The sequence below is a fragment of the Cucurbita pepo genome, chromosome LG08 (assembly GCF_002806865.2).
Source record: "Cucurbita pepo subsp. pepo cultivar mu-cu-16 chromosome LG08, ASM280686v2, whole genome shotgun sequence".
NCBI classification, from domain to species: Eukaryota; Viridiplantae; Streptophyta; class Magnoliopsida; order Cucurbitales; family Cucurbitaceae; genus Cucurbita; species Cucurbita pepo.
In genome coordinates, this window is record NC_036645.1 from 9,338,361 (window position 1) to 9,359,296 (window position 20,936).

The 20,936-nt window shown below is 36.4% G+C and overlaps 3 protein-coding genes across 5 annotated transcripts; 2 read left to right on the forward strand and 1 right to left on the reverse strand.

Moving 5' to 3' along the window:
* The first annotated feature begins 279 nt into the window (after positions 1-279).
* LOC111800784 lies at positions 280-7,530 on the forward strand. Its single transcript, XM_023684630.1, has 14 exons — positions 280-442; positions 570-654; positions 846-962; positions 1,323-1,420; positions 1,532-1,615; positions 2,398-2,534; positions 2,835-2,907; positions 3,463-3,508; positions 3,630-3,739; positions 3,983-4,090; positions 4,175-4,234; positions 5,159-5,220; positions 5,716-6,028; positions 6,147-7,530. Exons 1-14 carry the CDS (start codon positions 374-376, stop codon positions 6,972-6,974), a joined length of 2,190 nt encoding a protein of 729 aa, XP_023540398.1. The 5' UTR covers positions 280-373; the 3' UTR covers positions 6,975-7,530.
* A 495-nt stretch (positions 7,531-8,025) lies between these two features.
* On the forward strand, positions 8,026-9,749 carry LOC111800399 (phosphoserine aminotransferase 2, chloroplastic). Its single transcript, XM_023684075.1, has one exon. It carries the CDS (start codon positions 8,152-8,154, stop codon positions 9,430-9,432), a length of 1,281 nt encoding a protein of 426 aa, XP_023539843.1. The 5' UTR covers positions 8,026-8,151; the 3' UTR covers positions 9,433-9,749.
* A 1,314-nt stretch (positions 9,750-11,063) lies between these two features.
* LOC111800558 (protein GRIP-like) lies at positions 11,064-20,873 on the reverse strand. 3 transcript variants are annotated; one of them, XM_023684308.1, is made up of 22 exons: positions 20,638-20,873; positions 19,913-20,364; positions 19,688-19,803; positions 18,956-19,125; positions 18,277-18,370; positions 17,518-17,604; positions 17,350-17,430; positions 16,941-17,066; positions 16,326-16,434; positions 16,158-16,237; positions 15,005-15,133; positions 14,825-14,925; positions 13,738-13,871; positions 13,524-13,621; positions 13,309-13,428; positions 13,185-13,209; positions 12,997-13,055; positions 12,488-12,559; positions 12,366-12,413; positions 12,148-12,253; positions 11,935-11,993; positions 11,064-11,507 (listed from the first exon to the last, which is right to left on the reverse strand). In XM_023684308.1, the coding sequence occupies exons 2-22, from the start codon at positions 20,355-20,357 to the stop codon at positions 11,403-11,405; spliced, it is 2,364 nt and encodes a 787-aa protein (XP_023540076.1). In that variant the 5' UTR covers positions 20,358-20,364; positions 20,638-20,873; the 3' UTR covers positions 11,064-11,402. The 3 variants fall into 3 exon arrangements, with proteins under 3 accessions (XP_023540076.1, XP_023540075.1, XP_023540077.1); XM_023684307.1 differs by having other exon boundaries at positions 19,913-20,556; XM_023684309.1 differs by lacking the exon at positions 20,638-20,873 and having other exon boundaries at positions 19,688-19,795; positions 19,913-20,078.
* Positions 20,874-20,936: the final 63 nt, after the last annotated feature.

The following is a 20,936-nucleotide window of genomic DNA, read 5'->3' on the forward strand; positions in this document are numbered from 1 at the left end:
GCGTTATACCTACTCTCTCACAGATACCCTGAAATTTTTTTAACTTTTAATAATATTATTTTTACAAAAATATCCTTCAATTTTTTAAAATAATATTAACATTTTAATTTTTATATTAAAAAAATTAAAAATTATTGTCCATCTACGGGCCTACGTCATAAAAAAGGGCATTAAATTAAAAAAAATTTAAAGAATTTTTTACAAAAATTAGGGTATTTTTTTAAATTAAATTTAAGTAAAAGGAGTAATATGTAATTTAGGACATCCGCCGAAGATACGGCGTGCGGGAGCAACCAAAGCGCAGTAGAATTGAGAAGCTTGCGCCTCCATGGCGGAATAACAAAGCGCGCCATGCTACTATACTCCTCTTCTTATGGCGTTTTTTTCTCTGAGACCCAACAACGGCTTCATTTCTCACATCCTTGACCTAATCAAGCTTCAGGTTAATCCCTTTCTCTTGTCGGCTTCGTTTTCGTCTTCGTTCCCTTTCGTTTTCTCGATTCTTTGAACAGTTTCAGCACTCGCTCTGATTTTGTTTCCATAACGACGTTGGAAATTTTGTATTTCAGAGGCTCACTCACGCTTTTACTAACGGAGAGCTTATTCGGGCTCCTATTTACTCAGCTATGGATTTTCATTCAGTGGGTCGTCAAGGTGTTTTTTTATCCCCCTTGAGTTCGAGTTTGATTTTGCTTTCATTACCAATTGAAGGAAGTTGCCAATGGAGTAGTATCTTTTCTAATGTGGATTTCTCTGCCATTTATGCTGTTAATATAACTCTATTTCTTGCGTTATGCAATTTTTGGTTGTTAAATGGCTTAAGGTACCGTGTTTCATTCATGTAGATGCATCCAACCTTGACATGCCCAAATGGAATAAAGTTGATGGACGGGCTTTTGGGATCAGTCGTTCAATGATCCCATCTTCATCATGGATGGTCTTGAAAATTCTTCACAATAAAGGTAGCAAGTTCATTGTTTTGTACCAACAAATCTTTGCAGCCATCATAATGACATTGTCCATGTCGTTAACTCAAAATTTGATCCTGCTGTAGTTAATATTAATATGGCTGGGATGAGTTATCCTTGTTTTGTTATGGTAGTTAAATATGTTGCTATAGTTAGAAACCTTCTGCGTGTATGAGAAAATATTTACTTCATGAACATCCAAGAAACCATTCACATTCTTAATCAGTTATATATTGAGCTTGTAAGGTCTTGACATGTAGTTGGCTGCCTATTCTTCAATTATATCGCATTTTGTTTTATTAATTTGAATTTTGATACATTACGTAATGGAGTTCATTTCTTTGCAATGCTTAGGGTTTGAGGCCTATTTGGTTGGTGGATGTGTGAGAGACTTGCTCCTAAATAGAGCACCGAAAGACTTTGATGTGATTACCACTGCTGGACTAAGACAGGTCTTTATAAGCTTTGTGTAACTTCTTGTAGTTTTGTTTTTACTTTCCCTTTACTATAAAGAGTGAGATCAATGTATTTAATAATGACATGGTTTGTTGTGTCTTATGCAGATCCACAAACTTTTTCATCATGCTCAAATTGTTGGACGCCGTTTTCCTATTTGTATGGTTAATATCAAAGGCTCTGTCATTGAGGTAGCGATGCATTTCTATATTCATGTGTCTTCTTTTACATATGAATTTGGTTTTTCTTGATCTAGTTAGTAATGTTCTGAAAGGCTTTTTTTTTTGAGTTCAACAATCTATGGGTAGGGATTGGAACAACTCATCTTGAAGATAGATTTGTAATTTCTTAGTTACTAGAGATATGTTCAAGTTAGTAAAGAATTTTGGAGTAACATCGTTGTTCTCACCTAGATTTCCATCTCATAGGACTTCTTTAGGGCTATAAATTAATCTAATTAGCATGTCAATATTATTTTTATATTGATATATTTCTTTTTTTAAATAGTACTGGTACAAATTTATAGTAGGTTCCATAATTAATTCAATCAAATGAGGCGCTGTTGGCTTAATGGGTATGACATTTTCTGTTGGAGCCGAGTTCTTTGTGGCACAAGGTTATTGTGAGCAAGTAGAATCTCATCCATTGGAATGTGTCTTAGGTCATGGGTCTGAAGGCACACCCAAGAACTCATGGTTCGCGGTTGGTGTAGACCTTCCTTTTTCGCCAAAGGGACTAGTTTTATATAATTATTATGTTTTGTTATGCCTGATTTGCATTTTTATGATTTTTCTTCCTCTTTTTCAATTAAAAAAAAATATATAAATCAAGGTTTACACCTCATACCCCCTTTAGGCTTACTTCTCACTTTTTAAGCGGGAAAATCTCAAATCCCCCTTTAGTCTTTGTAACATCGCCGGCAAGTAATTTTACAATTATTGATCTGCTATGTGCTCCGGTGATTTTCTATCAGGTTTCAAGTTTTGAAACAGTTGCAAAACATTCTAAAGGAAAAGAAACAGTAACGTCTTCTCCAACACCAAGAAAATGTGATGAAAAGGACTTAATCCGGTGGAGGAACTCTCTGCATAGGGATTTCACAATTAACAGGTCAGTTCTATTTGTGTTTATTGTATAGTCCATTTATGTACACGTTGTCTATGTTCTTTATGAAATATATCTTTTGCAATGTGAGGTTCACCTTCTTCCCTTGTTAGTAAGTGTTATATCAGATCTTTTACATTATATAATTTTTAAATGTGCTGAGATATTTAGATCTTCAACTTAAGTTTGGCATTGTTGGAAATCTGCTTTCTATCATAAAACCCTGTATTAACTGCTGAATACTTACTTCCTTCTCATGTTAAATTTGTGTTTGATTCGTGGTTATCTTGATATTTGTTGAAGCAGTTTATTCTTTGACCCGTTTCTGAACATAATCTATGACTATGCCGAAGGGATAGCAGACTTAAGGTCCTTGAAGGTGAAGATCTTTCCCCTTTTTAAAAATACGCATTTGTTTAGAGGGTCAAATGGAAAAAATTGCCTTGTACCATGTCTCTTTGTGTCAGTGCCCGATACTTTCTCTTAAGAATGTTCTAGCCCTTTTAACTTTTTTGTAACAACCTAATTGGTCATTATATCTGAATTGCTCATTAATCACTCATGAAATGTTATATGGTATTCATTTAGTTTCTACAAAATGAACTCGTTCAAGCCATTTCCATTTCTTGTATTCCAATTCATTTTTAACTCTAAATTATGTGGGCAATTGCCATTAGTACTAATAATTGTTCTCTTGGATGTTGATTGCGTCATTGCAAAGAGCATAGAAATATTTTGTTTGATGAAAAATAAACATTTATTTCCTATAAAAAAAAAAAAAAGATTTTTTTATGGCATTCTTCCTTATTTTTGGGAAGGGCCTAATAGATACAGTACAAAGGAAAGTTTGCATATTACCTGTATTCTGTTGTCCATCCCTCTTCCTATATCAAGTATTTTTTTTTTTCCCATTTGTTGCATGACCTGGACTCAGCTGCGGACGCTAATTCCTGCATCATTGTCATTCAAAGAGGACTGTGGTAGGTTTTACTTTTCCTTGTGTACTCTGTAGGCGTGATAACATTTGGGACTAGTGGCACCTGTTGTGTCCAACAATACTAACTAGGCTACTGCTATCGCATGTTTAATTTTTCACTGTAGCTAGAATTCTTCGTGGCTTAAGAATTGCAGCTCGTTTGGGTTTGTCACTCTCGAAGGATACAGAGACTGCAATGCGTAAACTTTCATCTTCCATCGCAAGCTTGGATAAGGTAACCTTAAGGAAGTTGAACAATATTAATCTCCTATGCTTTACCTCGTGTTCTTCTCCTGCTTTCACTTTTTTCTGGAGTACACTTCAGCTTTAATAGGAAGGCTTTCCTCTAGTATATGCACTTAAAGAACATACTTTCTGAGGTTTTACTCTGTTCTATTTGGTTGTCCTAGTTGTGGTAACTTAGAGTTGGCAGCTACTGTTAGATAGGTTACTTCGATAACATTTTTTATATTTTCAGTCCAGGTTGATGATGGAATTTAACTACATGCTATCTTATGGAGCTGCTGTTCCTTCTCTCTATTTGCTTCAGAGGTTCAACCTGCTTGAAATTCTGCTGCCATTTCATGTATGCTTTTCTGATGATTCCTTCACTACAGACGTGATCTTGACCTAATCCTAGTATGTATCTGAGTTGCAGTTATGATTGCAGGCTGCATATCTTGATAAACAGGACATTAAGAAATCTTCTCTCAATTCCACAATGTTGATGGTGAGTGCAGTAATTTGTCTCTTCTGATTTTACCTAACAAGTGTGCTCCTGTACGTTTTTTACTTTTAAAATAAATTTGAGAGAATTGTCTATCCCTTTCGGGAGTCAAAGAATCTGATTTCAGATAATCTGAAATACGTAGGAGGTTCTCTCTGAAATATCCATTCTTTAGCTAAGCTAGCATATCCATATCTAACCTTTGGACACTCCAACACTTGATGGACATGCATTAGACACTTGTTAGTCAATAGACATGTGTTAGTAGTTGTACAAAGTGAATATTAGTCCAACATTTGTTAGGCACCTTTCAAAAACTTGTTAAGGAAACTAAATAGACACAATAGATATATACAACAAAAATAATAAATTTGGAGAGAGAAGTATGTCAAACTCATTTTATTTATATAAATGCATAAACTCAGACTTTGAATTTCTCGGTTCTATAAAAATGACATAAATATTTAAAAGTATGTTTTAATAAATGTGTCCTTGTCATGTACACATCTCCGGTTTTTTTTTTAAAAAAATAATGTCTCATCGGGTCCGTGTCATGTTATATTCATGTCTCATATAACATACCTGTATCCATATTCATGCTTCTTAGATGATGATTTTTTTTCTTTTTCAAGTGAGTCTAAGCTGTCTCCATTAATATAGGATTTAGGCAACAAATTAGAATAGAAAATTATTCAAGACTAATATTCCCTTGCTTTTGTGTAGGCTAATATGTCCTATTTGTTTCCTTTCAAAATTTGTGAATTTGGCTTTCTTATACATATCAGGGTTCGCTAATAAGCTCCTCCACTCCTTGAACACGATTTCAATTTTCAACAGTACTTGTTCGAAGTCAAACTGGTTAAACATGTCATTGCAATTCTATGTAGGATTCTTGTATTGATTGCTTCTATTCTTTATTCTATGCAGAAACTGTTCTCCAATTTGGATAAATTGGTTTCATGTGATCGGCCTTCAGACTGCAATATATGGTTAGCTCATTATTTAGTTTTCTTTCACACTTGGTTGTTAGATTTTCCCGTTCACTTTTAAAGTCGGATTTTCTATATCTAATGTCATGCTAGCCATCATATTAACATTTTCTTTTGAATTGTTTCAGTTTTATTTAAGTGGTGCTTTGTAACCAATAAATGATGAGCATTCGTCAGCTTTAATAAGTAACTTACGTTTAATATTTCTTCCAAGACTCACTGCGGGTTTAAGTCTAAGAGTTTTGATATTGAAGCTAGGTAAAAATAAAGGAACTGCATGTATGGCTAGATTTTAAGCCACATATTTATTCAGGCCCCAATATTGAACTAAGAAACTGAATAGAACAACCTTGCGCAGATGTTGAAGCTCCTTTTCTTTTCTATAAACGCCAGTTTGTCAATATAGATATCTCATCCACGTTTCCATCCTAGGTAAATATAGACCATTGGCATATTAGTGAAAGAGTATCTCTGATGAGATTGTAAATCGTGCAGGGTCGCATTGTTGGCGTTTCACATGGCGTTAGTTAACAACCCTCAGAACTCTCTTATAGTTCTGGCTTTTGCTGCCACCTTGTACCATGGAGAGTGGAATGAAGGTGTGAATTATGCAAGAGAAAACTCTCTTCTGCAGATCAATTTAAGACCGGAGATTACAAGATCGGCTCAATTTAAATCAGCGGAGGAGCTTGCCGAAAGGGTTACTCACTTTGCTTTAAAAGTGCAGGGTTGCATTGCTGCTTTGACTTCAGCAGATTGTCTCTTAGAAGCCATGTCAACGTTTCCAGCCTCTCCACACTCTAGTTTGGTAAACAATTCATATATATTACTTACCAATGTCTATATTAATTTCTGAATACGTCAATGAGAATGTCAACTACGTTTGATGTTTTATCGTGCCTCTAATAGTTAGAGCTTCTTTTTAGGTGTTTGTGTCCAAGAAAGCTGCCAAAGATGTTGCTAAAATTATTGAAGTGCTGGTGAATGATGTCGAATCCTACAAAAATACGAGAAAAAATTTTGAAATTGACTATCAACTGCTTAAGAAGGGTATTTTGAATGAGAGTAGATTTGTCTTGGGAAAAGTTATCTTGGAAACCCTGAAAGAGGCAATTGTGCAGGGAGATGGAATCATTCTTGACGTGAAACAAAATCTTTGTGTTGATGCAACTACTGAGGAAAATTATAGTTCACCCATCTCTGATTCGGTGAAGGACCAATTGGTGGTTAAAAGAAATAAGAAAGTTCGAAAACTGCTATCTAGTTCTGAAGTTAAGTGGGAAGGGAATAAGAAAAATAAGCTTGATGGGAAGGAGGGAAGTATTTTTGACAGGGTAGTTGAGGATGAAAGGTGTGTTAACATTGCAGAACCCTACGAAAAGGGAGTAGAGGCATCTCAATTACCCCATGCTGGATTAAATTCGATGGAGGATTCATCGTTGGAGTCAAGCAAATGTCATCACTTTGAAGTGAGGGAGAGTGAGAACAGGCAAGAAAATCTTGAAAACATGGACAATCAGGTTAAGAAGATGACGACCCCGTCCCACGAAACACGTGATAAGGTTACCAAGGAGCTACTTCATGCTGTAGAGGCCAACCCAAGGAAGATGGACAAAGTAAATGGGAAAGAAGGAAAGCCAGAGAAGAAAGAGCATGGTTTGCTGCCTCAGGGAAAGGAGAATATTGAAAAGAAACGTAGACATGTAACAGATATCGAGCAGCACAAACGTCCGTTGTCCAGCCTCTTTAAGTAAATTCCTGAAGGGTATGAATCAGAAGCTGTTCTCTGAATTGCTCAAAACCGGCGCACCCTCGTGGAGGTGTATGATTCAAGTACCATACTTGTTTCTACCCAAGATTTGATCATTACAGTGCCATTGTTCAACACGACCGCCCCTGTTCGTTTCTGTTCAATAGTAGAAGCAGTTCAGATTAGAACTCCCGGTGATCTAGAAATCCAACTGGAGTTCTTCCTCAACTAAACGCCGCGCATCCATCACGAACCAGGAAAAAAGAGGTACTAGAATTAATCAATATAGACATAAAATGGTATTTCTGATTCATTCCCTGTGTGTTTCTGTATCGTTTAAGAGTTTCAAATTAATTTTAGTAAAGAACATAGCTTCCCTGGTTCTGAAGACAAGTGGGTTAACAAATTCATGTAAAATACTCGATTGATTCGAGTCAATTTTGGGTAGGTAGATCCGTAGAAAGATTTGGTCTAGTTGATACATGAAGATGAATAATTTTGATCATCTCGATTTACCCCTACATTCTGTTTTATTATTATTCTTCTTCATTTACCACCAATTTTTCTTTATCATCATCTATGTTGGTTGGATATTAGGGTCGAAAGTTCTTCAAAATTGATACAAGATGTTATTAGATGGAGATGAAATCTGCTACGTGAGCATTTCTATTAAATAATTAGATGAGAGGTGGAAAGGGAGAAGTTATTTTCATCCTTACCCACGTGAGCATTTCTATTAAATAAAGTTCGCATTTCTATTAAATAAAGTTCGACGTACTTTCAATAAAGAAGTTAGATGTTGTTCGAAGTTGGACGTACTCTCAATAAAGAGGTTAGATGTTGGAATTTCGTATTCCATTTTAAGAAAAGTATTGTATTAGTTATAATAATAAAAAAAATTACCATTAAAAATATTCTTTAAGAATATGAGGTGATATTTAATATAAAATATTAATAAGAAAAAAAGAAAAAAAGAAAAAAAAAAAAACCCAGAAAGCAAAATGAACTTTGTACTAGCTTTCTCTTGAAAAAAGAAAAAAACAAAGAAACAAAGAGAGCGAAAAGCCCTCCCGTCCTGCTCCTATAAAACCCACTTGTAAGAAGCCATTGTTGCGTCCACCAAACCCTTTCCTTCAAAAACCAGACTCACTTCTTCATCTTCTCTCAAAATCTCCTCATCCATGGCGGCCACTACTTCCCCTACCTCCTTTCTTCTTCAGAATCCACATCGCCACCATGTCAAATCTTCCATTTCCACCTCTCACTTCAACACCCTCCCTCTCCCTTCTACCTCTCCAAAGCGCATCTCAATCTCCTGTGTAGCGTCCACCACCACCTCTGTCGGGATCCAAAATCCCTCTTCGTCGCAGATTCCTTCCGATGATCGGGTCTTCAACTTCGCCGCTGGCCCTGCCACCTTGCCGGAGACTGTCCTGAGAAAGGCTGAGTCTGAGCTCTTCAACTGGCGCGGATCTGGCATGAGCGTTATGGAAATGAGCCACAGAGGTAAAGATTTCACATCCATAATCCAGAAGGCCGAATCAGATCTCCGTAGCCTTCTGGATATTCCCTCCGATTACGCCGTTTTGTTCTTGCAGGGTGGCGCCACCACTCAATTCGCTGCGATCCCTTTGAATCTGTGTAAGCCTGACGACACCGTCGATTATGTCGTCACTGGTTCATGGAGCGACAAGGCCTTCAAAGAGGCTCAGAAATACTGTAAACCTAAGGTAATTTGGTCCGGCAAATCGGAAAAATACACCAAAATCCCTGCATTCGAGGATCTGGAACAAAGCCCTAATGCCAAATATATGCATATTTGTGCAAACGAGACCATCCATGGAGTTGAATTCAAGAACTACCCAAATCCGAAGAGCCTCTTGGTGGCTGATATGTCCTCCAATTTCTGCTCGAAGCCTGTGGACATATCCAAATTTGGGATAATTTATGCAGGAGCACAGAAGAATGTAGGGCCATCTGGGGTCACCATTGTAATCATCAGGAAGGATCTGATCGGTGGAGCACAAGAGATCACTCCAGTGATGTTGGACTACAAGATCCACCATGAAAACTCGTCGCTCTACAACACCCCACCTTGCTATGGCATCTACATGTGTGGATTGGTATTTGAAGATCTGCTGGCACAGGGGGGGCTAAAGGAGGTGGAGAAGAAGAACAAGAAGAAGGCCGAGATCCTTTACGAGGCAATCAACCAGAGCAACGGGTTCTACCGGTGCCCGGTCGAGCCGTCGGTGAGGTCATTGATGAATGTACCATTTACTCTAGAGAAGGCAGAACTGGAAGGCGAGTTTGTGAAGGAAGCAGCAAAAGAGAAGATGGTTCAGCTGAAGGGACATAGATCAGTGGGAGGAATGAGAGCTTCAATATACAATGCCATGCCATTGGCTGGAGTGGAGAAATTGGTTGCTTTCATGAAGGAATTCCAGGGAAGGCATGCTTGATAATATCATACAATGTGAGATGTAATTTGCAGGTCTGAAGTGAAATGATGCTGGATCTTTGTTTTGTTTTGGGTTTTGTTTCTTTTTTTGTTGGTGATCCTGCTGGATCTTTGTTTGTCCAATGTGGGGGTGGGGAGTTGTGTTGTTTAGTGGGGTTTTTGAGATAAATTTTCACATGAGGATTTTTTATCTTCTGCAGAAAAAAGATGAGTAGTAGTAGTAGTTTAGGCTGATGATTATATAATAATCGAAGCTTTTGAGTCAATAATTTCTAAAGGCTGCCATATCAATCAAGGATTTGACTCTATAATAAGCTCACACTTTTTGCCTTTTTTTAACCCTCTATCTTCCAAAGGTAAAAATATCTCATTTGGATTGTCCCAATAACTAAAAAGTGTATCATGCCTGAATCTAACTGGGATTTGTGGTGGTGGAGGAACTGGATCGGAAAAAAGAGGGATTTCAGTTGTAAGATATTTAATGAGACCACCGGAATTGAGATCTCATTCAAAGATAAAGATATTAAAAATCTGGAGCTCCTTGTTGTTTGAAGAAGCCCTCCACTTCAATTGCTATTTTTTCACGAAAAGCAAACATGAGATAACAAATCTAGTCTTTCACTAAGATTTCGAATAGCTGTCCCTAAGATTTCGAATATCTGTCCCGAATTCAAGTTGATTATGTTTTGCAAGTATTGTAATTTTTATGAGTGATTAATGATTTATAAACCATTAAGCATATGTATGAAAAATAATTAATAAATTTTTTTATTTTTATTAAAATTTATGAATTTAGAGTGAAGTTTGATTTTTTCTAAAATTTAGTTTAATATAATGAAAAAAAGACTTGGATGGAAGATTAAAACCAAAACCCTATATTCAAATCACCACCTTGAGGACAATATAAAGTACACATAATAGAAGGATCCAAGGATCCAAGGAACCAAGACTTGAGTCTTATTACTCACTGTTCTATGAAAATGTCAAATTCTATTCTAATTCAATGTCACAAATGTAGTACAGAAAATTCACAACTGAACTTAGGTAGCACGTCAAGTTTAAAATAATGAGTCTTGTGAAACTTATCGTTTCCTTCAACCGACGGCGACCAATGACTTGGCAACGGCGTCGACGTAGGTGAGCGAGTGGTGTGCAAAGAGGCACGACAATCTTCCTTGTCTCGGGATTGGCCAGTGCCTGGAGCAGCAGTCAATGAAGGCAAGAGACAGTGACAATGGCGCTGGTGCAGGAGGGGCAGCAGTGCCGTTGGCTGCAGTGGTGGTCGCACAACGTGCGGGAAGGAGAAGGAGAAAGTAGAAGAAGCGGTGGCTCCGGTAGGCAGCTTGGGCTCATTTAGGGCTGCATGCATGCGTGAGAGGAGGAAGGGTTGGACAGCCGAGCTGGCTGCTGCTAGAGTTTTTAGAATTCTTGGCATGACAACAATTTTCAAAAACACAAAATAAAATAGCTCTCCAGATCTGAATAAACATCCCAATCAGATTGCCCACCAACCCAACTTCAAAACGATGGCCTACTAATTCAATTCATTTACCTGTAAGTGATCAATTTCGTTCACTTCCAAACACAAGGAGAAAAGAATCCCTCAAGAGGTTCAAATGTAGCCAGCAAACAATGAACAAAAAAACCACTGCATGCATAATATATAGAGAACATTTTCATGAAATTACAGCACTCCTGCCTCCTCCTCCTCTCAGAAGATAAATATAAATTTCTCTCCCTCTCTTTCATGTTCCATGTAGATCTTATCTTAATCTATATGGTAGCAATTCTCTGTAGATTCTCATTTTGGCATGAAAGAATGGTTTCTTACAAGAAACAGTTCTGAATTCTTACAGTTACGGCAACTCTGCATGTCTGCCGGCGGTTGAAGAGAACATTTGCTCAAGCCACAGTGGCAGACGTTGAACCTGCAAAGTGCTGAGAAATTTTCAAGAGGCTCCCTCTCATCTGTCATGAGAATGCAAATCTTGAGAAGAGAGAGAGAGCAGATCCTGACGAATCGGGGCTCAGAGGAACATCGGCCGAAGATCGGTAGGCTTGTTGACATTTTTGTGTCTGTATAATAAGCACATCCACCAAAATTATTCACCATAGATGAGATGTGACTATTAAAAAAAAATGTGAGGCCAGGGTAAAATGTTTTTTTTTTTTTTTTGGGTTAAAAGTTCATTACCATTTCCTTGTATTCATTTTTCATGCCCATAATTGATTACAGATTTAGAACTATAGAGACTCGTATAAACTTTAGGAATGCAAGCCCACCAACCAAATTTCGAGAGCATGTCAATAATTCTGAAACATGATCATATTCCTATTATTTTAGGTGATCCTTATAATATAAGCCTTACAATGGTTTTCTACTTTCAGTTCCATGGGTTCTTCTAACTGCTCTTGATAATTGGCCATATTTAAGAAAGTAAAACACAATATTTACTGATGATTCAGAGGATAGAGATATGATATAATAGAAAGCATATACAACCTCTTCCGGACTAAACTGGAGGAGCATGGCAACCACAGGCAGCAGAGCTTCTACTTCACCTAATAAGAGATAAAATTGAGGACATGAAAACGTGAAAAGGGTGTAAAATAAATAAAAGCCTAATATCAATCAATATTTAAACCCATAAATTGGAACAAGGATAGTAATTGAAAAGGATTGGTTTTTTCAAAGCAGAAACAAGTTATACTGTACCGGTTTCTAGGAGCTTCAAGATGACATTCTTCAGATATGTCATGTCTACACCCTCCCTTCTCTGTGATCTTTCCATATCACGAAATTCAGCCTTTAACATTGCTTGCTACACCCATGAAATAATGTTTAAATTTCACACCAAAAATATTAGTAGTAGATCTACAATGACACGAACTATAAACATATTAAAAATTGGATCAATTTGGACTTAGTTTTACCTGTTGGCTATGCAGACGATTCTCCCGTTCCAGCTCCTCAATCTCTTCCTATAAATACAGAATGATTAGAATCATAATCTAGAAAATGAAATACAAATTATCTCAATCAGTGAATCAAATACTTGAAGAGCTAAGATATGCCGCTGTGATTGGGTCAGTTGTTCTTCCCTCTGAGCCTGCTGCCTTGCTAAAACCTGGTTAAGGGACGAAAAATAGGAAACAATCATGAATAAGTTCACTATGTTTTAGATCCAGCTACTTCCACGTAAAATAATACATCAAAGAAGTATTATTATTATTTTTGTAAAAGGTGTGGATTCAAATCTACTACTCTTTTAGTCGATGATATATGGCTAAATCAGTCAAGTTATGGTAACATTGGCAAATCATGCAAACTAATTTTAAAAAACATAAATTTTATGTAGCAATGGCAGTAAGCAACCATGGGGTCACATATACAAGTAAGAGAAAGAAAAGAAAAATTCCAAGTTAGACACCTTGATAGGAGAGAAATGGATAATGTAATTTAAACTTGACTATATATTTTAATTAATAAAACTTCTACTACAAAAATGATATTACAAACAAATATAAGTTACAACACATTTTTATGAGAGAACGTTGTACATACCAGAATCTGTTGTTCGGCAATGGAGGCGCTCAAATTTGATGAACCTTGTTGTTGAGTAGCTGATACCAGTTGAAGAAAAAGAACGTTAGGATTTCAATGGCCAGTTTTAGTCAATTGTCCAACTTCATTCGGTTATTACAGTATCAAATATGAGCAGCAAATGAATAGGGACAAAAAAAAATTCCTACCTGCAGTATTATCAATTTTATCTGCCTGAGATGATTATAGAAGACAAGGGTCAGTAATGAGTATAGAAAGCACTATAAAAATTTTCAAAAAATTACAACCAAAAGTATGTAGAAATAAACATACTGGAGGTTTTGATTCCAAAGATTGGCGAAAATTTTTATTATCATCTAAAAGCCTAGAAATTTCGGTATCCTTTTCCTCGATCATTCTATCGGCAAGATCACGGAATGAGTTATGCTCCTCCTATAGATTGCACAGCAAAGTAAGAACTTGAGGATAAAATTATTTTAGCACAAGTCACAAGAAACAAAAAAACAAGAGAGAAGTATAATACTTGCCTTCAACTTTCTGTACCCTTGTTTCAACTCTTCAAATTCCTTTTTGACATCTTGCTTAGAGGATTCTTCAAACTGAAATTTCAGAGCTTCACATCTGACTGCACATAAAATAATACGATAAATAATCTTCTTTGCAACAACTAATGATACTACTCTAGCACTCTGTACAGGAAAATCAAGAAATACTATCATTCACACTGCAGATATTACTTACTTCGCCATGATTCTTCCAAGTTCTGAAGGCTATGTTCCCAAGCTTCCTTTTCCGAATGAAGGTGCAAATTAGCAGATTCAAGCCTCTTTTCCAGGCTCTTAATATTTTCCGTAGCGTCATTGAGGGCTGAATCTCTGTTACAAATGGAATTAAGATGTTATCTTTTTTTAAAAAAATGCTGTCAAACTCATAAAACTTCGGCTAAACCTTATGGGGATAGATCAAAGTGAGCAAGTGACACATAAAACAAAATAGTCTTTAGATGTAATGACAAAAATTGGCCATCATGAGAATATTTTTGGGCTGTCTAAGAAATCCTTCTCACCTAAAAATACAATGGGATATCCATGAGAAATATTAAATCACACTCGATGGCATTCATACATTTCATTTTACTAATGTATAATTCTAGGTTTTCTCAAACAAATAGAATTCGAAGGGAATTCCTATCTCTGTCCAGGTCAGTGGGTTCTTCGTAACCACAATGAAGAACGGCAATTCACATTTTTATCCATCGTCCAATCTCTCATCAGTATTGACAGGATGTCCAATACATCTTCTTTAAGTGCCATTCGTTCCCCCTGTTTGTGTTAAGAATTTTGTTCATCAGGTGCTTGACAGACACCCAAAAGCAAGGCTACAGTGCTTTCACTATGGCAATTAGGGCATCAATTTGGGAAATATGACTATAAAGAAATAGAGGATCTTCATCAGGGAGGACGCACTATGCCCACCATCAGGTTATTTTTGTTTACTTTCTTAAATGTTCAAGATAAAAACAATCGATAACTACTTTCCCCTTTATAAATGTCAATTGGAGAGATTTTTTGTAATTCCTTTCGATTAAGTTTGGTGGTTGTCTTATCTTCCCAGTTCCATGTACGTGAATACCTATGGTATATATTGATTTGTCCCACGATCGAGGCATGCAACTGACGCTAATCATTCATGGAACATCTTTAAATGCACCCAACATTCAAATCAACCTCAGGTGGTATAACTGCTACCGAAGTTGCAATTTAAATTTGTAGCAACCGTCCTGGAGAAGATGAAAAATTAAAAGAATGAATCTCAAGCATAAGACTACCTTTCTCGGAGTTCTTTATCATTATTTTCCAAAGCATTTTGAAGATCTAGCTGAGCCTGATCCTTTTCAGCAAATGCCAACGCGATTTCCTTTTCAGCCTCCTATAATGCAAAGTTTGATAATTGAAGAGAGCTCATAAATCAACATGGTTATTAACTTTTCTTTTAGGTGTGTCCTCACCTTCAATGCTTCCTCAAGAGCTTTAATTTGGTCAGAGTCCACAGCAGCGGCTACCTCTGCTTCCTTCTTCTGAAGGAGTGCATGAGCACGAACCTTGTATGAAGAAAATTCATTTTCAAGGCGATTCCTCTACAAGAATAAAGAAATTGCATCAAGCCAATTCTGATTTTAAGTAGATGTTGAAGGGAAGAAATATCACTAAAAAATTCCATTTATGGGTAAAAAAAATAGTAAATTTATATCCGTTACAGCATCGAACTTCGGTAAAACAGGTTCTAGGTTTGTTAGGTAACTGAACAGTCACTGCTGATAGATTGATGGAATGCCTGATATCAGATGAAGAATAAATAGAAAAAAAATGAAGCACTCGAAGACTATTTCATTAAATATTGGAGAACAAGAAATGCACAGTGAAATCTGAGCATGCAAAAGAGTGGAAGAAGTTACTCAACAAAATATTAGAGAACAAGCATACCTCTAGGACTATTCCTCTGAAAGATGCTATTATTTTATCTTTTCACATTTCTATTTGGGGTAGGAAACAAAAATTTCATTGAAGATATGAAATATTACATATGTGGGAGTTCATCCCATAAACAGAACCTATCAAATGGCATTAAAAAAATAACGAAAGTTTTTGGCACTTTAGCCTTCCAAATGTGCTCAAATGTAAGGGCTGGAGGAGCAACAAGTTGAAAATTCTTTCGTCAAGCGAGAGGTAATTAATTCAAGAAAGAGCCAAATTTCATCATATAGGTAATGAAACCACCGATGAGAGTTTTAAAACAAACCAATAGCAAAGAGATTCTAAATCACAATCTGAGGAACCTGGAAGCCTCCTTGAGCAAGTCAAGCTCGAAGGCAGAATAGAAACCTCACACCTGACTGGCCCTGTTCTATTATTTTTAGCCTCTGCCCATTAACAATTAATTGTAATAGACTAACCTATTATCTTCTATGCCTATTCCTATACACACCCGTTATCTCCTACTATCTGCTAAATCTTCCCTATACCAAAACAATTGCCAGCCTCATCATCCAGGCTCGTAAGACCATCTTCAACGGCTCAATGCGTTACCAACAAGGAAAATAATTAATAGATAAGTAAATTGGAATGATTAAAATGATCGCAGATTCTAGTGGTTTATCATACCTCCTCTTTGATAGTCAGTAGTTCAGCATCTCTCGCACTCAACATCCGTGTTTTTGCAGAAACTTCCAGTTCCAGCTGACCTGCCCAACAAACAAGAACGCAACATTTTGTCTGTTTCTTTTCAATATAAGAATCATCAACAAAAGTCAACAGGACTTCTTCTCATACTCCTCATTTTAGCAGCTTCAATTTCAGCACGAATGCAATTGCTCTCAGCAACCTCTAACTTCATTTTAAGCGCCTCTGAAGAAGCTTGCCACACCTCCTTTTCTTTCTCCTGTAGCATTATACAACTATGAATCTACGATTATAAAGCTGAAATTTGCATTCAAACTGAACCTAAAAAAGGCCGTGACAACCATTGTGAAAAGAATAAGGTAGAGATGAAAACGCAAGTCAGATCAACATGTATTCTCTAAAATAAACTAATATATCAGAAGAATGTCAACCTCGGCAATCTTATCCACAACATAAAATAAAGAGGTAAGTTACACCATCTGAATGTGCCTGCTCATGTTATAAGCAATCTTTTTCCTTTCTTTCATCCTCATGGATTCTCATGAACATCTTGCCCGTCAAGTCCTTAATATTGATAGAGAACATTTTAGGAGCTACAGAACTAAATAAAAGTGTTTGCAAAAGAACGTAACTAAAGAGTCAAAATGGTAGTGGTACGGAATGTGTAAAAAAGTCCAGTATATAACGTTCCTAATTCATTTGCAGAAGAGAGAGAATGACGTTGATAAATTTTCAAGAGTTCAAAGTTCAAACCAAAGAGCCTACATGTTCATTTCTCAGGTGAGCAAGCTCTCCTTTTACAGTTTCCGTAGCAGCTTTATGTCTTGCTGCCTCACCACTTGATGCTGCATCCATCTCTGCAATCTTTGATTCTTTCTCCGCAACTAATTCCTGGAAAATATATTCTTACAATCTTCACTAACAGGCAAAAATAAAAATTTAGAACTATCACACAACGGTATAAAAAAAGGAGAATTATATTGCAACCAGAACTAACTCCCTTATACTTTCATTACAAGCCTTGTCTAGGTCCAATTTTAAGAAATTAACCCGCCCCTTTCTTCCTTGTCGAATCATCCACTACCTCTTAGCTATCAAAGACTATTGCCTTTTTTTCATTTAATAACTGGGGTGTGTGCATCATAGATAAACTACAATTTGAATTAACTCTTACCTGTAGAGAAGAAATCGTTTCTGTAGCTTTATTTCTATCAGATAAAGCATCAGAAAGTTGCATTTGCAAGCTCTCCAAGCTCTGGATGAAAACAAAAAACACAGATGATAATTGGAAGATAATACGACGAATAGAAAGCATGAAATTCATTCAACATATATGCCTTGCCTTCTGATGTTTTGCAGAAAGGTCAGCTAGTGAAGCTTGCCTTTTCTCCTCAGCAGCTTGAAGCATTTTCTTCCCGTCTTCCAGCATCTGAAACACAGAGTTGAAACACATCGTTGTAGGATAAATATTTCAAAAGCCCACCAGTTATTTCAAAGTAAAGGTATCAATGAAATTTTGGTATTTGATGAATTCATAAATCAGGAGAGTAAAATTATAATAAAGAAAAACACTAATTATGAATTTTCAATTTAATATCTAGTTCTTCTTTTTGATACGATGCAGTAGTCATTTAATCACTTATTCATCTATTATGGTTTCATTTTACAGACTAAACTACTATTCAAACTCAATTTTTGTTATGCCTTCAAAGGATGTGCATTTACTACTTCGTTGGGACAGTTTTGGTGGTCTTCCAAGCAATGGCTGCATACGTATTGAAAATATGTCCTTTTTGCACTTTGTTGGGCCAAATACTTAAAGTATACGTTTACTTACAGAAGTTACTCTTTTTGAAAATTCTTAGTCTTCCCCTAATCCTAAATCCTAATTTTTTACAGAAATTTTTTTCTAAATACTTGAGGATTACATTTATCCCTGCGCATAAAATTAGTAAACCATTGACCATCATCCAGTTCTTATCATGAGAAATTGGTAAAATACAATAATGATAAGGTCAATAATTAAAATGATTTAGAATATTTTTTTTACACAGTGAGAGTGATGTCAAAAAGCTTTCCGACACAAAGCATAATATAATACCTGGTCCTTCTCCGCAAGGGACTGCTGCAATGCCTCAATTGCACTTTCTTTAGGCTGCAATGAGTGTCGCAATTCTTCTATATTATCTCGAAGCCTGTGCATTAGCGATGTCCATACATGTAAGAATTATAAAAACATAATATAGTTGACCGTATAAAATTATTGAACTATTATAATTGGTTCAACAGATAAAGTCAGCGGCATCTGGTTCTTATTAGAAAAAATGGTCTATTATCTAGAAAAGTTCCAGGTTAATCACCCATAATTGCTATACTAAATTTAGAAGTAAAATCTAATTTTTCTGCCAATATGAATTTGAAGCATCTGAGGATATTTTCATAATTTAACTCCAAACAGATTATTCATATAGAGACAACAGTCAAGGTTCCTACTGCAAGATAGATTGAGAATTTGACAAAAACTGGAATAATTTTTAAAAAAATCATAAAGTGTCCCCTGAAAATGGAGTAGCTAGCAAAATACTTGGAATCAAAATCATAATTTCCTACCTTAATCCCCTTTGGCCAAAAGAAAATATTAATAATATAGGATTCATCATCCAAACAGACACTCAGCCATGAACAGAGAAAAACACTATTCAACATGGTAGTTTCTAAATTCAAACCATAAAGTTATAATAATAATAATATAAATAAATAAAAAGTCACAGAGATTTTACTTATTGTTTGCACTTCTTAATTGTTGCCTCTCTGCATCTATTGCTTTCAATGCTTCATTAGCTTGTTGCCGAGTGCGTTCTAGTTCTTGTTGCAGTGCAGTCTGCTGGGATGTTGCGCGCTCTGCTCTTTCATTAACATCACGAAATCGAGCCTCAAGGTCATCTTTTTCCTGCAAGGTTTAAGCATACCATCAAAACAAGCAAAGTGATTTCTCAAAGTTTATGTACACGCTTGGATGTCTTACAAATACACCTTCCTTTCCTCTCCAACATAAAGAAGAAGGAAGAAGACTGGAAGCAACATTGCAAGAACAACTTGACCCATAAAAGCAACAGGATTAAGTTACTCTTCAGTTTGAAAAAAATGACATGAGACACATAAAATGATCTCTTAAGAAAAAGTTACAAGATAAATTAAGAATAATATACTTCAGCTTTGATACAACATTTTTAACAGATTATTTGGCCAAACATAAAGCATTTAATTTTCGCCAAAACACATGCATTATATTGAATATAACCGATCGAATAAAACACAAAAAGATCAAGGTAATCCATACATCTAAGAAATTGCTCGGATATGCAAGAATAGTAACAGAAATATACAATCCTCTGTTAGAAGTTCCCACACACTTACTGACATGGTAATCATAAAACTTTGATCTCAAAAACAGTGTAGATAGAAGATGCAATAGGATACAGTTAAATAAGCACAAGGAATACAGCAAACACCTTCTGAACATCTTGAATACGCTGTTTTGCACGTTTATGCAGCCTGCTAAATTTTGAGTCCAGGTCAGAATATTTCTCATCACGTTCTTTTATTTCTTGCTCCAACTTCTGTTGAGCTACATAAAAAAACATTTATCTGCTATAAAATTAACGCAAGAAGTTTCCATTTTGAAAATTCTAAAACAATCTCAACCAATTACAATTTACGTTCAGGTCAGATCGGACCTTCGACCAGCCTAGCAGAAAGCTCTTGAACTTTTGCATCTGCTTCTGAATCGGCTTCTCGGAGATGCTGCAAAGCTTGCTCTGCTGCTCCTCGTGTCTGCTTTTCCTCCAAAAGTTCTTTACTCAAAGACTCAATTCTTTCTTGAAGTTCCTTCAAATCAATGGATTCTCCATCTGTCGAATCAATTTCTTTGGTTCGTTCTGGCACATTCTCCACATTCTGGAGAATTTTTATGCTTTCTAACCGAGACATTAAGTATTCATTTTGAGATTTCATATCGATAACCATTTGTACAAGCTCGTCATGATCATCGGAGCATTTATCGCCATCAGAAAACCTATCTTCCACAACAACATGGCCATTGCCCTTATGGTTCACGCCGGATTTCAGCTCCTCAGACATTGTCCCCGGAGTTTCACTAACATCACCTTCCTCCGAAGACATTGTTCCACTACTCAATTTCACCGCTCAAACCAAATAAGAAATCAATCCGCAAGAAAAATCAATCCGCAAGAACAAAATCGAAGACTAATTAATTCAATTGAAACGCACTGCACAATTATTCACTCCAGCAGTTTCGTTGCCTAATCACAGAAATCTTGGAACAAAATCCAGATCATACCTCGTTCCCGCACTCGACGTGCTTACAAAAGAAAACAAAAAACGGAGATCTTTAAATCACAGCGTGCAATTGGAGAATAAATGTCTAGAGAAATAACAGTACCTTGTATCAAGAAGATAGAAAATGGCAGCCGGAGATCTATCACGGCGGGCACGGGAAGAGGCAAAAAAGAGAAGATTGAGATCTGTGGCGCTGAATTTGTTATTGTTAAATCTGTCCGCTGCAGATGAGACGCTAGCAGAAAAATTCAGTTGGTCGCCACTCTTTCATCGGAAACGTCCGATGAGCGTCAGCTGGAACGGATTCTACTTGGTAATTATGCCTCCCGCGAGCGACTTCACTGCATCTCTATTTATACTTCTCGTTTTCATTTCACAATTTCACTCATTCTCCTTAAATTA

Coding starts and splice junctions, on each gene's coding strand:
- LOC111800784 (XM_023684630.1), top strand. CDS start 374: ATGGCGTTTTTTTCTCTGAGACCCAACAACGGCTTCATTTCTCACATC. Junction 963..1,322: donor GAAAATTCTTCACAATAAAG/GTAGCAAGTTCA, acceptor TGCAATGCTTAG/GGTTTGAGGCCTATTTGGTT. Junction 4,235..5,158: donor TCAATTCCACAATGTTGATG/GTGAGTGCAGTA, acceptor TATTCTATGCAG/AAACTGTTCTCCAATTTGGA.
- LOC111800399 (XM_023684075.1), top strand. CDS start 8,152: ATGGCGGCCACTACTTCCCCTACCTCCTTTCTTCTTCAGAATCCACAT.
- LOC111800558 (XM_023684308.1), bottom strand. CDS start 20,357: ATGTCTTCGGAGGAAGGTGATGTTAGTGAAACTCCGGGGACAATGTCT. Junction 13,429..13,523: donor AAGGGTACAGAAAGTTGAAG/GCAAGTATTATA, acceptor TGCAATCTATAG/GAGGAGCATAACTCATTCCG. Junction 13,056..13,184: donor TAAAATTGATAATACTGCAG/GTAGGAATTTTT, acceptor AACTGGTATCAG/CTACTCAACAACAAGGTTCA.